This window comes from Arachis ipaensis, chromosome B3 (assembly GCF_059453495.1).
Source record: "Arachis ipaensis isolate K30076 ecotype BB chromosome B3, ASM5945349v1, whole genome shotgun sequence".
Taxonomy (NCBI): domain Eukaryota; kingdom Viridiplantae; phylum Streptophyta; class Magnoliopsida; order Fabales; family Fabaceae; genus Arachis; species Arachis ipaensis.
This window is the reverse complement of record NC_142438.1, coordinates 20,474,377-20,487,449: the sequence shown is the minus strand read 5'-3', so window position 1 is coordinate 20,487,449 and position 13,073 is coordinate 20,474,377. Positions and strand designations below refer to the sequence as shown.

The window sequence follows — 13,073 nt, the reverse complement described above, 5'->3', positions numbered from 1 at the left end:
GTCTAATTTAACAGCAAATATTATCCAATACTTTTGTGCAGATGGTGTATGTCAATAACAGTCATAATAAATGAAAATTAACTCCTGGAGTTTATGCGAAAAAAAAAAGAATTTAATAATAATAGCAAATAAAAAAAACAAACGTGATAGCTAATAGAAAAACAATTTACTGAAAATCTTTATCATATTTTATATACCATAATGTCATTTTTTATACATGTATAAGTAGTTAAAGTGGTGAAATGATAAAATTTATTTTTTTACTATTTGAATGTAAATGACAATAGCATGCTTGAAAATGACATTATAGTTATCTAAATAAAATTGGACACTCATATATGCTGTTAGCAAAAATAAATAAAGAAAAAAAAATTAAATCGACAACAACATGAAATAAAAAGTATTATTTGTTGTGGCAAAATTTGATCCACATATAGCATATTTTTTCAGATTTGGATGTATAATAGTATATTAATTTAACGGATCATATTGGGATTAGAATGAAAAAGATAAAATTAACATAAAATATCAATAATAAACAATAAAACATATAACGAATGAGTAATAGCTCAAATGGCATAGTCTTTTCATACTCAATTAAGAGGTTGCGGGTTCGAGTCTCATATTTTTGGTAAAAAAAATAATAAAACATATATTTTTTTTAAACTTCTCAACTCAAATCTAATAGTAAAGAGAATAAAATTTAAAAAAATAAAAAAATAAAATAACAATTTTGGACATTAAAAAAATGGTTTTTAGTAATATTATTCTATAAATGTTATTTAAAACTTAAAAGTATCTTAAAAATACTTATTAAACAATTTAAATTTTTTATTTTTAAAATATTTATAAATATAAAAAAATCTCATATTTTTCATAATTTTTAAAATTTAATCATGGATAAATCCTAAATATAAAAATAATTATTATTTATTTATATTTACTACGTGAATAGTCACAAAAAAATAAGCTAATTTATTTTTTTATTTTTTTATTATTTGTACAAAAATAAAAGTCTTTTCAATCAAATTAATATTATGAACTAACACTTTCAAAAAATAAAGACAAAGATAAATATTTATAATATTTAAATATAATTTATATTTTATAAATAACTAACATATTTTACTTTATATTCACTTTTTTTTATCAAAATAATATTATAACCATTAATTTTTTAACTGTTTATTTTTCAATAAAATAGATATATATTTATTATGTACTTTTATAATTTAGTATTTTAAAGGTCTTTAATTTTTTAGTGATTTTATTTTCAAAAAAAATAATGATATCGATAAGGTTACGACAATATTAAAATGATAAAAAATACTTAATTAATAAATTAAAAAGTAAATAATATATTGAAAAAAGAAATAAAATTAATTTTGTAAAAACAATAAAAATGCGAAATAATAATGAAAATAATAATAATAAAAATCGTGCTAACAATATTAATAATAGGGGCTATGTTACATATTCAAGTATTTTTTTATCCAAGTAGATCCAACGCCAACAAAAATCACTTTCATTAAAAGAGCGTTATTACATGCGCTTTATCTTCTTCTCCTCTCCCGCGATTCTTCTTTTTTTTCTTTCAAATACACGCATACATCATCTTATTCTTCTTTTAAATTCACGCATATCTCCTCCTCCTCATCCTCCTTCTTTTTCTTCGCGCACGTAAATTCTTCTTCTCATCATCCTCCTCCTCCTCCTCCTCCTCCTCCTCCTCCTCCTCCTCCTCTCCTATTTTATTATCGTCATCACCAACAATACCAATATTTTGCTAATGGATTATTTTTTCAATCAAATTGAATGGAATGCAATTACTAAATTGAATTGAATTAAATTCAATGGATGCAGGTGTTTTGAATTGAATTGAATTGAATTGATAATCTCTAAATTGTAGACACAGATGTTTTGAATTTAATTTTATATAATGGATAATATTCCGTTCATTTAGTACTATACAATTGTTTCATCTTAATAACGTGTTCGGTTCATTATGCAGAAAGGTGTTTTGAATTTGATTTTATATAATGGATAATGTTCCGTTCATTTAGTATTATACAATTGTTTCACCATAATAACGTGTTCGGTTTATTATGCAAAAAAACTGTTTTGAATTTGATTTTATATAATAGATAATGCTCCGTTCATTTAGTACTATACAATTGTTTCACCTTAATAACATGTTCGGTTCATTATGAATTGAATTGAATTGAATTGACGCAAGTGTTCTGAATTGAATTGAATTGAATGGATAATCTCTAATTGGAGGAGAAGATAGAGGAGGAGAAGAAGAAGAAAAGAAGAAAAATTCGCGTGTGCAAATTTAAAAGAAGAAGAAGAAGAAGAAGAAGGGAAGAAGAAGAACTTGCGTGAATTTAGAAGAAGAAGAAGAAGAAGAAGAAGAAGAAGAAGAAGAAGAAGAAATACAAGGAGGAGGAAGAGGAGAAGGAGAAGGAGAAAGAAATGGAGAAGAAAAAAGAGAAGGAGAAGGAGCGCGTGATTTAAAAAGTTGTTACAATAACTTGAATAGACTTGAATAAGAATTTTGCTTGGATGTGGAGCTTTATCTTCTTCTTCTTCTAAATTCGCGCAGGTTTTTCTTCTTCCCTTCTTCTTCTCCTCCTCTTTCTTCTTCTTCTTCTATCAAATTTGCACACGAAGATTTTTCTTCTTTTCTTCTTATTCTCCTCCTCTATCTTCTCCTCCAATTAGAGATTATCCATTCAATTCAATTCAATTTATAATGAACCGAACATGTTATTAAGGTGAAACAATTGTATAGTTCTAAATGAAGGAACATTATCTATTATATAAAATCACATTCACAACAGCTTTTTGCATAATGAACCGAACACGTTATTATGGCGAAACAATTGTATAATACTAAATGAACGGAACATTTTCCATTATATAAAATCAAATTCAAAACAGCTTTCTGTATAATGAACCGAACACGTTATTAAGGTGAAACAATTGTATAGTACTAAATGAACGTAATATTATCCATTATATAAAATCAAATTCAAAACACCTGTGTCACCGAACACGTTAATAAGGTGAAACAATTGTATAGTACTTAATGAACGGAACATTATCCATTATATAAAATCAAATTTCAAAACACCTGTGTCTACAATTTAGAGAATATCAATTCAATTCAATTCAATTTAATTCAAAACACCTGCATCCATTCAATTTAGCAATTGCATTCCATTCAATTTCATTGAAAAAATAATCCATTAGCAAAATGTTGGTGTTGTTGGTGATGACGATAATGAAAGAGGAGGAGGAGGAGGAGGAGGAGGAGGAGGAGGAAAAGCAGAAGAAGAATTTACGTGCGTGAAGAAAAAGAAGGAGGAGGAGGTATGCATGAATTTAAAAGAAGAAGATAATGTATGCGTGTATTTGAAAGAAGAAGAAGAAGAATCGCGGGAGAAGAGAAGATAAAACGCGTGTAATGACGCTCTTTTAATAAAAGTGATTTTTGTTAGTGTTGAATCTAATCGGATAAAACTTGGATGAAAAAATACTTGGATATGTAGCATAGCCCTAACACTAATAATAATAATAACAGTAATAATATATTTTTTTTTCATTCTTAAATTAATTTCACGTATATTTTTTGGGCAGTCAAAAACATTTCACCAATAAAATCGAGTGAAAAAGGATCACATATTAAAACAATACCAAAAAACTTGTGTGATAAAACACTAAAAAATAAAAATCCTATATAAGTGGCAGATAGGTTGCCATTGAGGCAGTTACTGTCAACGGGGCGTTTATGTTCTTCAATCTTCATAAGCAACTAAGCATAATCGCCTTAAGAGCTTTGCAGCAAAATTCCCATTTGGTAATCAAACTTCAGATTGAGAATAACCCACAATAAGGGGCCAAAGGCCAAAGAAAAAAGCATATACAAAGAAAAAACATTAGAAAATTTTAGAAGTAAACCCATTATAAACACTGTTCGTTCCCATCCAAAAAAAAAAAAAAAACTATTCGTTCATAGAAATCGAACACACTGTAACAAAACCCTACAAGACTACCATCGAGTCCAGAAAATGAAAAACCAAACCCAGCAAAGTCTCATCACGAATGGAGGTTTTTTTTTCTTAAAAAAATAAATTTCGTATTTATACTATTTTAAAATTATTTATTTTTATTTTATTATTTATCTCATTTAACATATAACCAAGATAAATAACACATTTTTGTTATGCAAATAAAATAGTTATAAAATGATAGTTAGACAGTATAAATAAAAGATATCATAATCATTTGAATTAAATTGAATTAGATTTAGAAATAAATCAAATTATTACAATCTAAAATATAATAAATTATATCGATTTCTTTTATCTTTTAAATTGATTTAAACTACATTACAAATATGTTTTCTTCTAGTTGTCTAATGACCTCATTTATGTGCAAATAAATAATAATAACAAATTTGAAAGAAAACAACAAATGAAGTAAATTCATGCTTGTGATAATTGCTTGGAGACCATGTGAGAATAAATTCTTTTAACTTTTTTTACCGAAAATAAAAAAATTCGAATTCGCGATCTCTTACTTTATTTAATAAATTTTAATTTTTTTATTATTTAGTAAAATATAATTTTTCATCTTATATTTTTTAAGTAGAATAAAAAAAATTATATAAAAAAATAATAAATAATGAGAAATGACATCTTACTAAATAATTAATAAAAAAATTGAGGCCATAACCCAGCTAGATGTCGCTCTGCAAGCCTCTCCACAAAATGTTTTATGGTTCTCTTTCTCGTGATGACATTGGCCTAATAACTAAAGTTCCGAAATTATTAGACTGATAAAATTAAAAGTTTAACAGTTTAAAAATTTAATTAAAATTAAATTAGATATAATAAAATAATATATTTATATATAAAATATATAATTTTTTTATAATTTATTATTTTAAATTAGTTCATCATAAAAAAATATGCTATTTTTTATTTTTGATTGATTTATTGTTAAACAAATTTTATTTTGAATTAAACTAATTTAATGATCGATTTTCGATTAATTAAATAATCAGCCAATTCTATCCGATTCCTAAAACCGGTTAATAACTTATGGGAAATGGATCATTTTTATTTTTTTTTTAATATTTGAGAGAATAAAGTGTGATCTCTCACCTTTAATTTTATAAGTGGGACCAAAATTAAATAGGAGAGAGAGTAATGAATGGTGAAATTTTACACTAGATACCATCCAATTTTTTCCCACGGAGAGAATCCACTCCCATAACTTATGTACTCATTGAAAGTAATTATTCTATGTTTTACCAAATAACTTGGTACCATTTTTTAAAAAAAAAAAAAAGGTGAAATTTTTTTTGAAGTAACAGCAATACTATTGAGAAGAAAGCAACACCAAATTAAAATTCTAAAGCAAAGATAAACAAAATTAGAAGCAGCCAACACTTATTTTAGAATGAAACTTAATTTAGTTTCCATATTCAACCAATAAAATAACTCATGATGACGCAATTAAAAATTACTAGATAACTATGCAAAAATATTTACTCTAACTCTAAAATAATAAATTAAAAAAACCAATCTTAGTCATGCCTGATGCTAAAAATATAAAAAAAAATGAGTCCTATTTAATAAATTAATAATGGATTGACAATTCCCCTAGTTGGCTTAGTGAAGATCTCACCACCCTTTACCTATTAACCACAACCAATCAAGTGTTACACCAGCAAAAATGCCTGCAAGAAGAAACGACACCAATATGTTTCCCAAGGCATTTTGCTCTGGTCCCTACAAAATCAAAATAAATCAATCAATATTAATAAAATTATCCTGAATTATGTTGTGTCAAATTTGTTTCAAACTTACCTTGTAACCTTTGGGTGCACTAGTAAGAACACAGACAGTGAGATAACCATTTGATAATCCCAAAAAAGATGTCAACAACATCATCCAACCTTGGTCACCATACTTTGCAGTGAAATAAAATGCCGGTATAAGTAAGATACGACCAACTATTGTTGTTGTGAGCAACTTTCGAGACTCCATTTTAATGCATTTCACTAGGGGAATGTATCTTCCGATTAAGTCACACACATTGTACATGGCAATCAAAACAAGAGCATACCTGAAACAATAATAGCATTGGAGAATATGTTAGATAATATCTGTATTTATAACATAAGATACATTACCTCATTTGATGAATGATATTACTGTGTTTATTTTCATGTACATACCAAGCTCCCAAACTATGTTTTCCAGTGTCTTCTGACAAGAATCCAGGGAAGATAGACAGTGTGAGAGAATATATGAGGAACAAATCAATTGCATAATCAATGTTCTCCATTAACAATTGCTTCTTTCCTTTCCGCTCTTGTTTCTTTACATCTTCATTTTCCTAAAAGAGAAAAAAAATCTTATCGCATAAACCGAATCATGAAAAGTTTAGTAACTTCTATGAATACATAGGGAAAAACAAAGAATGGAGTTCTATGAAAGCAATTCATGGTAATGTAATGGAGTTAAGCTCTAAGATCCTTGAAATGTGGTTGCGTGTACTAAAATAGCCTTTGAAATTCTAATTATACAATTAAATCTCTGATATTGACAAAAGTACACTATATAATCCCAAAAAACATGATGAGTCACTTGATAGAAAATGATTAAGGATTAGAAAACCATGTTGGAATTGAAAAGAAAAGAAAAGAAAAGAAAAAGTGGAGTACAGATGAGGTCTGGATGCCAGCGGCTGCAAGATCAGCTGAAACAGTTTTTGCTCCTTCTGATGCTGCCTTTGATCGGTAATACTTCACAATTGGTACTTTGGGAAACACAAATGCATAGAGAATGACACAAAGAAGCTCAAAGAATGTTGTTATGGCAAAGAACAGAACTGCAAATCAAATGATCAATAAAAAAGAAAGAAAGCATGATCAGTGATTAGTAGTTTAACTAAATTTTTATGTTCCAGAGAAGTTATGTTAGTTGGAACTTACGTGCTCCTTTGCGAAGACCATCTTTGGAGTTCTCAAATGCAGCTTTTGTAACTAACCTCAAAGCAGAAGTTAATGCACCTGATGCTGCTCCACCAGCAAGGAAAGACTGAAGCAATTCAGGATGCATATATGAAAGGTCTCCCACCATTCCACCTTGGACATGAGCATCTGCTATTCCAAATGCACCACTTACTGCACATATACCAATGAAAGTTCCAATTCCTCCTCTACCAGATGTTGCTAAATCTATCTACAAAAGACATAAAGCAAAAATCATGTTCTGACTTCTGATGAATTAGAGTGTAAGGAAAGTTCACAGACTATAATGATCAAGACTTACAACTAACACCAAAAGAGTGGCTGCGAAGAAAAGAATGTATCCAAATAGGTTCCGAAATCTTGTGTTTATTCTTTCTTCGTTGTAGGCAAGTGTTGCAATCGTTCCAACTGCAAATGGCTGGTATACAAGAGTAAGAACTCTTGAGGGGTGGTATCTCTGCACAAGAAAGGAAAAAATGAGATCAAAATTACTCTGGATTGAACAACACAACAATTGAATCGTCAGAATACTGATAAATTACCGGAAACAAGATACCGTAGTAATCTACTATTGTAAGCATACTGTTCCATGCAAAAAGACATCCATTTCCAAGAAGCCAACATACTGCTATTGCTGTATACTTCCCCTGTTGATCATGCCAATAATGAACAATGCATGTTTAATTTCTTTGGTACCAAATAATAGATTCTTTATTAACTTAGAGCAACGGTTTGAGTTGTTTCCGTGTGACTTCAACAGTCACTAATGTAGTTATTAGGTTAGACTGTATCAATTTCCTTTGCCAAACACTAAACCGACTCACTCAGACCTTAATTTCAAAAGAAAATATGAGAATAAAAAAAAAAAAAAACCTGAAGTCTCGTTGGAGGATCTGCGGTAGCCATGGCTGCCTCGGATACTTCCTTTTAACGTAGCTCTGAACGAAACAAGTAATTGAAATCTCAATAAAGATAAGAATATGGAGCAGCAACTATGGGTTCAAATTTAAACCACACAAGCAGGGGAAGAATTGAAGAAACAAACAAGGATAACCATTAATAATAACATTAGACATAAATGAATGAATAATAGTCCAAATATTCGTTATAGTAGCGTAAGTCAAACGATGATAGTTATGATCACCAACACAGCAATATCAATATTCTGCCACATCCATAACACTTCACTTTTAGAATTTTTGAGATGGCTTTATTGTAAGTTATAACCACACATGCATAGTTACCTTCTTTAAAATCTTAGATAACAATACGCTTTAGATAAACTCTTAGAATTCACTGCCATAGTGACAAAATTTGCAGTATAAAATCAATAATCAATTAAAAGCATACAACGATATTGCTGGCACAATGCGTTTTAATGGAATCCCAGTTGTTTTGTGAAATGCAAATTATAAACAAATAATTAATATAAGAATGAAGTATGAAGAAGAGAAAGAAAGAAAGAAAGAAAGAAAGAAAGGAATTTAAATAAAACAAACCGTACGAGTTTATTTTGTTATGATCAGTGTATTTTGTATTGCATTGGATTGATTTGTTTATTCCCTTGCTGTATTAAGGATAATGCTTTGTTCACACACAGATAACTCACTTCTAAGTTCCAACGCAAACCTTTCTGGATTTTGTGGACGCAACAAACCGATTCATCCGTTTTTCAACCTTTTTTCCCGGTATGCGTTGACATTTTTATGGAAACAAAAGTCAAAGCAACGCGAAAAAAAAAAGAAGGGGGAGGAACTAAAGAAAAATCTCAAATCCAAGATTAGGATTTTTTTATAATTAATTTGAAAAGATTAGGATTTGATTAAAATTAATTTTGTCAGTTATATATGTTTATATAATTGATAAAATTAATTTGAAAACATGATTGATAAATAAATTTCTCAGAAATTAAAAAATATGAGAAACACATTATCAACCCATAACCACTCATTCTTATTTCTCTTTGATTGCATTATCAACCTTTTTTTTTTTGTGACTGCATTATCAACCTTTTGACACATAACACATTGTGTCTAAAAAAAATTGAACTAATTAAATCAACGAGGCAATTAATTTATCATTCATCATTAGTCTAAATTCTAAAAGACTAAATGTATATAACGGTTGATGATGAACAGTGTAAAAGTCGAGAAATTAAAGTCACAATGGCCACGTTGTTATCAATTATCATACCTAGCTAATTGAAGTCTTACTCAAACATAATCTTATCACCATGCATTCAACTATGCTTACGTTAAATTGATAAGAAAGAAGATATTGTTGGGAATCCATAGGCATACAAGTGAACAATTAATAAATAACCATAACATTGAGATATGCAAAAAAAGAAGGAATCAATTGAAAGGAAAAAGCAGGTAGGTGATGTTACTTACTGGTGTGCTATATGATCCTAGTTGAGACTTGAGAGCACAGATAGTCAGATACAATGGATCCTCTGGTTATGGTTATTTATTTATACATTAGAACTAAAGCACTCAATGGTAATTTTGATTTTAAAATATTTTAAAAGATATCTTTTAATTTTATCTTTTTAGAGTTCAAATTTTACATTTCAATTAATTTTTTAAAAGTTTTTTATTCTGAATTTTGAACACTAAATTTTAAATTCGAATTTTAAACTTTAAACTCTAACCCTAAGTTTTCAAACAAACAAATTAGTTAGTCACAAAAAAAAAAAAAGAAATAAATTAGTTAACGTTAGCTAATTAAAAATTAATTTTTTATACTTATTTTTTAATTTTTAATGATGCAAAAAAAAAACAGAAATGTTAGTTAAATAATTATTAGTAGCTAATTATATTGCATAAACTTTAGTATATAATTCATTTAAATATTTTTTAATTTCAGTATGCAAAGTTGATGATTATTCAAAATAAAAATAAATTTAAATATGGGAAGAAAAACAAAATTAAGAGAAAGACAAAAAAAAAATTCAGAATTATTTTACTGGCATTGTAAATCTTTATTTTTATCTTTATTTTTATCTTTATAATAATACAAATCTTTATCTTTATTTTTACCGGTATTGTAAATCTTTATCGGTATCTTTATCTTTATAGTAATACAAATCTTTATCTTTATTTTTATCTTTATAGTAATCTTTATCTTTATATTCATAGTAATAATAATCCAAATGAAAAGATTTTTTACTGGCACTCATACATTAAGTTTGAGAGTTTATTTGTTTGAGTGATGTCATTAAAAATTTTTAAAATTTTATTTATAAATTATAACTTACTATTTACTTAGACTGATGCTTTTTAAATTTTAAGTTATTTGTATAAGTTATTTTATAATTTTAATTTGAGTCTGCATGTCGTGAAATTGTCCTCTTTGAGTTTGTCTGAAATCAAAACCAGTATACTCTTAGTACCAATTGATGAATTTGCAAGAATGAGAGACATGAATCTCAAGAACCAGCTATTGGTAGTTTGGTACCATGTAAGGTTCCACTTCGATTTCAAGCAATCTCTACAACAAACGAGAAGGGTGATTGAGTGATCCAGATGTATCAAGAAATCAACTTAGTACCTCCCTGTCAAAAATAATCTACACAACACAGAAAGTGATAAAAGATCTTGCCCTTATAACATGGGTTGTTGCATCTGTGAGTTTCACCTTAAAAACAAGATAGTTAATTGTATTTTTTCTTTTTTCTGATAGGTGAGAAAAGATCGCACATTATTTTCCTGTTTCATCAAGAACTTAGTGTTTGAGCTGCCAAAAGTATTTGTCCACTATGTACCAAAAACCAGTTTATTCCATTTGGGTTCTTGGGTTCAGGTTATTTTAGAAGGAGCTACTAAAACTAATTTGACACAACCTTATTTTCTCCAACTTTGGAAGTGTGTCAAGCAAAGAAAAGTCAGTATAAGTACTGAAGCTGAATATAGGGATTTGGCCTTTGGCATCGATAAAAATAGAAATATGTCAATTCAACTGCTGTTGAAGGAGCTATAAAAGTATAAATCCCCCAGCAAGTTGCACCAACAATTTACTGTAATAACCAAATCCTCTAATGTATAACTATCTATATTAATAAAGATTTTACTTTAGTTTTGTTGCTTTGTATTATTTATTTATTTTCATTACTATCTACATCCATTGGCACATTATACAAACTTGCTTGCTATGAATTTTATTACACAAATTTCAATAGTTCAGTTCACAAAATAATAATTTGATCATATAATGTCCCCATGAATAAAATACGTGACAAAATGTTTGCTTTCACAAAAATAAATACATATAATAGAAGACAAACTAATCACTTTAATAAATTAAGCCCACCATGGAGCATCACCGGTTCTGAAATCTGTTTCGACCCAAGGAACAAACACCACCTTGCCAGTATCTACATCACAATGTGCTAGTGCCAGAGACTGTCCATTCATCAACAACGATCAAAACATTAAATACTGTACCATTAAGCACCAAACTGGATACTCTACTAGGTTGGTGAAGAAATCAATCACAAAAAGTTGGATTTTAATATTTAAGTCAACATCTGCCTCCGGTGACAAATAGGTCAGGTGGTTTGTTGAGGGCTTGTAACCGGCCTGTGTTCGGCCTAGCATTTTCAATATAGAACCAGCTTACAAGGTGAACTTATTAGCCTATATAAGTTTCCTTGAATTACAAGCTACAACACAAGCTTCTTGCCAAGCCAGGCTTTAACAATAAGTTAGGCTAATAAGTTTATACCAATAAAGGTTACAAGGTAAACTTAAACTAATTAGCAGCCATGCAAGCCTAACCTGAATCCACCCCCTACAAGTAATGCAGCACATCTAAGTTTTTTTATGAACCAAGACTAACCAAGTTAAACAATAAGACTTGGAATAATGCTAGCCATAACTGAATTTTTATATTAGACCAACTTGGTTTGACTTAGTTAACAAAAGGGACAAGCTTAAGACCTCCCTAATTGGTTTCCAATTTTTACATTGATAGAAGCAAGGAAGATGATTGAAAATAATAAGGTGTATTAGGTGCAGAATGAAAGCAGGATTATAATGATTTTGCATACCAGGGGGGCAGGTCCTCTGACAACTCTTCCTTGGTCATTGTACTGCGATCCATGGCAAGGGCAAATGAACTTGTTCTCAGCTGCATTCCATGGCACAACACAGCCAAGGTGAGTGCAGACGGCGTTAATCCCATATGTTGCAAGGGTTCTATCTTTCTCCACCACAAGGTAGGTAGGATCTCCCTTCAAACCTTGTGTTAGGGTGCGGTCACCAGGTCCATGAGCCTTGAGCCATAGTTCAGCAACAACATCATTTCCAACTGCATCCTTAGCAACAGTTCCACCAGTAGAGGATCCAGACCCTGGAGGGGCAAAGAAAGTAGCATATGGAACAATCATACCAGCAGTGGGGAGTGAGATGGCACCAAGAAGCAGCAAATTCATGAGCTGCCTCTTCCCCATGTCAGGCACTCTATCTGCCGGAATGCTGCCAGCCTGGCATCTGATCCTCACTCCCTTCCCCTTCCCCTTCCCATTTCCAACCGTTTGCCTCCTCGCACTCTTCACAACAACTGCTTCTGAGGGGCTAAATATCCCTCTCTTCCCTGAACACAATTGAGAAGGGGATAGAGTGCTGGAAGCCATGGATTGGTTGAAGAATGAGATCGTCACAGTTGTTGCTTCTTGTTTGGAGATTTATGAAATGGAGATGAGGAACGTGTGGAGTGGTGGTCAATTGGTCATCCACCACAACAGTCAACACCTGCTGGATAAGACGCTATTCTCATATTTTGCTCTTCCATAGCCACACGTTTCTCTCTCTCTCTCTCTTTTTTTTTTGGTCAAGGTTTCTCTCTCTCTTTTCTTTTATCTTTTTTTTTGGTAAACAAAGGGGCCAATGGCCCAAAACCCAAATATGCTTTTGTTACACAACATGCAGCAACCCAACAAATGAATACTAATAGCAGGCGAGGGAGTTAAACCCCAAAATGGTGTCTGAGATTGGCGTCGTGCACTAAAATCGTCCCTAAAATT

The 13,073-nt window shown here is 30.0% G+C and overlaps 2 protein-coding genes across 4 annotated transcripts; both read right to left on the bottom strand.

Annotated features, from left to right (window-relative positions):
• Positions 1-5,433: 5,433 nt before the first annotated feature.
• Positions 5,434-9,517, bottom strand: LOC107634257 (equilibrative nucleotide transporter 3-like). Of its 3 annotated transcripts, none has more exons than XM_021118352.2 (9): positions 9,442-9,517; positions 7,922-7,986; positions 7,591-7,695; positions 7,350-7,505; positions 7,010-7,259; positions 6,740-6,906; positions 6,251-6,411; positions 5,880-6,138; positions 5,434-5,801 (listed from the first exon to the last, which is right to left on the bottom strand). In XM_021118352.2, exons 2-9 carry the CDS (start codon positions 7,952-7,954, stop codon positions 5,694-5,696), a joined length of 1,239 nt encoding a protein of 412 aa, XP_020974011.1. In that variant the 5' UTR covers positions 7,955-7,986; positions 9,442-9,517; the 3' UTR covers positions 5,434-5,693. The 3 variants fall into 3 exon arrangements, with proteins under 3 accessions (XP_020974011.1, XP_016193294.1, XP_088365217.1); XM_016337808.3 differs by lacking the exon at positions 9,442-9,517 and adding an exon at positions 8,553-8,722; XM_088509091.1 differs by lacking the exon at positions 9,442-9,517 and adding an exon at positions 8,197-8,225.
• A 1,664-nt stretch (positions 9,518-11,181) lies between these two features.
• Positions 11,182-12,834, bottom strand: LOC107629905 (cytochrome b6-f complex iron-sulfur subunit, chloroplastic). Its single transcript, XM_016332848.3, has 2 exons — positions 12,099-12,834; positions 11,182-11,451 (listed from the first exon to the last, which is right to left on the bottom strand). The coding sequence occupies exons 1-2, from the start codon at positions 12,681-12,683 to the stop codon at positions 11,350-11,352; spliced, it is 687 nt and encodes a 228-aa protein (XP_016188334.1). The 5' UTR covers positions 12,684-12,834; the 3' UTR covers positions 11,182-11,349.
• Positions 12,835-13,073: the final 239 nt, after the last annotated feature.

Excerpts from the sequence above, each read along its gene's own strand:
- LOC107634257 (XM_021118352.2), bottom strand. The coding sequence starts at position 7,954 with ATGGCTACCGCAGATCCTCCAACGAGACTTCAG. Across the intron at positions 6,412-6,739 it reads CTGGCATCCAGACCTCATCT|GAAAATGAAGATGTAAAGAA; the intron begins GTACTCCACTTT and ends TTTCTCTTTTAG. Across the intron at positions 6,139-6,250 it reads AAACATAGTTTGGGAGCTTG|GTATGCTCTTGTTTTGATTG; the intron begins GTATGTACATGA and ends TTATTGTTTCAG.
- LOC107629905 (XM_016332848.3), bottom strand. The coding sequence starts at position 12,683 with ATGGCTTCCAGCACTCTATCCCCTTCTCAATTGTGTTCAGGGAAGAGA. Across the intron at positions 11,452-12,098 it reads TCAGAGGACCTGCCCCCCTG|TCTCTGGCACTAGCACATTG; the intron begins GTATGCAAAATC and ends ATGAATGGACAG.